At 39.0% G+C, this 2,615-nt stretch overlaps 1 protein-coding gene across 1 annotated transcript; it reads right to left on the reverse strand.

Moving 5' to 3' along the window:
• Window positions 1-1,961: 1,961 nt before the first annotated feature.
• LOC129984938 (uncharacterized) lies at window positions 1,962-2,375 on the reverse strand. The gene has a single exon (XM_056094883.1). The coding sequence runs from the start codon at window positions 2,373-2,375 to the stop codon at window positions 1,962-1,964; it is 414 nt and encodes a 137-aa protein (XP_055950858.1).
• Between the last annotated feature and the right edge of the window lie 240 nt (window positions 2,376-2,615).

Below are 2,615 nucleotides of genomic sequence, written 5' to 3' on the forward strand. Positions count from 1 at the left end.
ACAAGAATATTGAGTTTTAAGTTACTATTTAACATCTTAGAACACTTAACCTCAATGGCATAAAAAATGATTCAAAATCAATAATTTTTTCTGCTGATGAAAAAGCAGTTAAATAGTTAGATAACAAAACTTCCATGAGAGAAATTTGAATCATCGGATTAATGGCCGATCACAAGATGTAAATGAATTATCAAAATCATCTGTTCTATCTTGGTAACTGAAATATGCCTATGGCTCAAGATTTCTTTCCTTTATATAAGAGGGATCAAAAATAATTCTTGTCAGATAAAAAGAAGTAACTCTCATTCAGCTATTCTAAAAATTTTACTATTTGTTGATTTGCATTATATCTATTTTCATCGTAGTGAGAAATATTCTTTTTTCTTTTAATATGTGTGTTTTCTTGGTTAGTCCCGAATAGATAAATCTCTTCTCAGATTCAATTATAAACAAATTATGTAATCGATTTAGATAAAGCATTTTATCTGATTTTGTATTTATTAACCAGTTTTGTTTTCATAATGCTTTTAATTTACGGCTTCTGAAATAGCTACTAGTCTTTATAATGTTGTTTTAGGCCGCGTCCTGGCCTAGGGACAACACGTCTTCGTCGTGATCTGGACGTCCCGGGGTCGAGTTACGGTCCGAGATTGGTTGATCTTCCCCCCGTGATCTATCTGTGAGTATATGAAAGAGCCCCCTTGTAAAAAGGGGTTGTGCAAGTGAGTGTGTAAATCTCATCTTCATATGAGCTGGAGGTCAGATTTCTACCCTCGGGTGCTCAGGGGCCTTTATCTTTTGAAGCAACTGCACAAACTCGGCTTAAAATTGCTTACTTCGTCAGCGGACTTGTCTGTGGCAAGAACGATAAATAACAACAACATATTCTTTTAATATACTTTTAAAAATTGCATCGTAATTAGCAAACGAACATTTCAAATGAAAAATGAATAAAAATTGATCAGCGTGTACTTATGCATGCATTTATAACAAATATATTCGTATAAATAGAGAATCGATTATGGAGTAAATTATCTGAATTATAAAAACAACAATACCAGTTATGTTAAGATGAAAATATTTAAAATGAATTATCTTAAATGAAATATGTATAGTAGACATTTATTTGAATTGTTAGAAATTGTCAACGGAACCAAAAATAAATTATACACCAAAGCATTTTAACTATTTCAGAATTTTACATGCTATTTTTTTCATAAAAACGATTCTTTCTTCCCATATATATAGAGATTCAAATAAGATATGTAAAAACACAAATTGTTGCATTTTGCTTCCAAAATTTATATATATATACACTCAAGAGCCAAAACATTATGACCACCTGTCAATAACGAGTTGGCCCACCTTTGGCGCGCAACACAGCTTCAACCCGCCTTGGCATGGATGCCACAAGTCCTTGGTAGATGGCCGGAGACAGATTGTACCAAATGTTTAAGCAACGATCACGTAAATCCGAGATATTGCGAATTGGTGGTCTTTGAACGCTGAGCTGCCGTCCCATGTCATCCCAAAGGTGTTCTATCGGATTGAGATCCGGTCAGTTAGGCGGCCAGGACATTAATTGGAATTCAGCATCATGTTCCTGGAACCACTCCAACACAATTTTAGCCTTGTGACACGGGGCGTTGTCCTGTTGGAACATTCCATTTCCAGCTGGAAAAACAGAGGCCATGTAAGGGTGCAACTGGTTCGCAATGATGTTCAGATACCCTGTAGCATTCATGGTATGCTCTACCACAACTACGAGTCCCAGAGACGCCCAAGAGAACGTCCCCCAAAGCATAATACCGCCACCACCGGTCTGTGTATGACCTACTGTACATTGAGGGAGCAACTGTTCGCCTGGAAGACGGCGTATCTTGACACGGCCATCGGCGTGATGCATTCCAAACCGTGATTCATCTGACCAGGCAACTCCCTCCCACTGATTCATGGACCAGTCACGATGTTCCCAGGCGCAGTTGGCGATGACGCGTGGTCAGCAAAGGCACAGGAGTGGGGCGTTTGCTGCGTAGCCCCATATCCAACAGTATCCGCTGAACAGTGTTATCCGATACTATTCTACTTGACCCTGCATTGTATTGGGCTGTCAGCTGAGCCACTGTCTGGCTCCGGTTTTGCTTCACCATGCGAGACAGTCTCCGACGACCTTTTTCTTTGATAGCGTGTGGACGTCCAACACCATGTCGTCTACTATAGCTTTCACCGTCATTTACCCACTTTGCATAAGTACTAACAACTGTAGATCGCGCACAACCCACGAGTCGTGCAGTTTCGGAAATACTTGTTCCGAGCCTTCGAGCCATTACAATCTGCCCTCTATCAAAGTCGCTTAGATCCGCAGCCTTTCCCATCACACACAGAAGTAAGTGAAAGGATGATTCTGCAGACTCTCCAGCAGCAGTTAAATACCACTTCCACCTAATCACGTGACTTCCACGTCATCCAGGCGAATTCATTGCAAAATATAGGGGTGGTCATAATGTTTTGGCTCTTGAGTGTATATAACATAATTAATATATGTTTCCCGAATTAATGGTAATAGTCTAATGAATAGTATATATTTTAATGGTTATTTACTTTAGTATAAAATC

This window comes from Argiope bruennichi, chromosome 9 (assembly GCF_947563725.1).
Source record: "Argiope bruennichi chromosome 9, qqArgBrue1.1, whole genome shotgun sequence".
Taxonomy (NCBI): Eukaryota; Metazoa; Arthropoda; class Arachnida; order Araneae; family Araneidae; genus Argiope; species Argiope bruennichi.

Bases quoted from the DNA above. Each gene is read 5' to 3' on its own strand.
- LOC129984938 (XM_056094883.1), bottom strand. From the start codon at position 2,375: ATGGGAAAGGCTGCGGATCTAAGCGACTTTGATAGAGGGCAGATTGTA.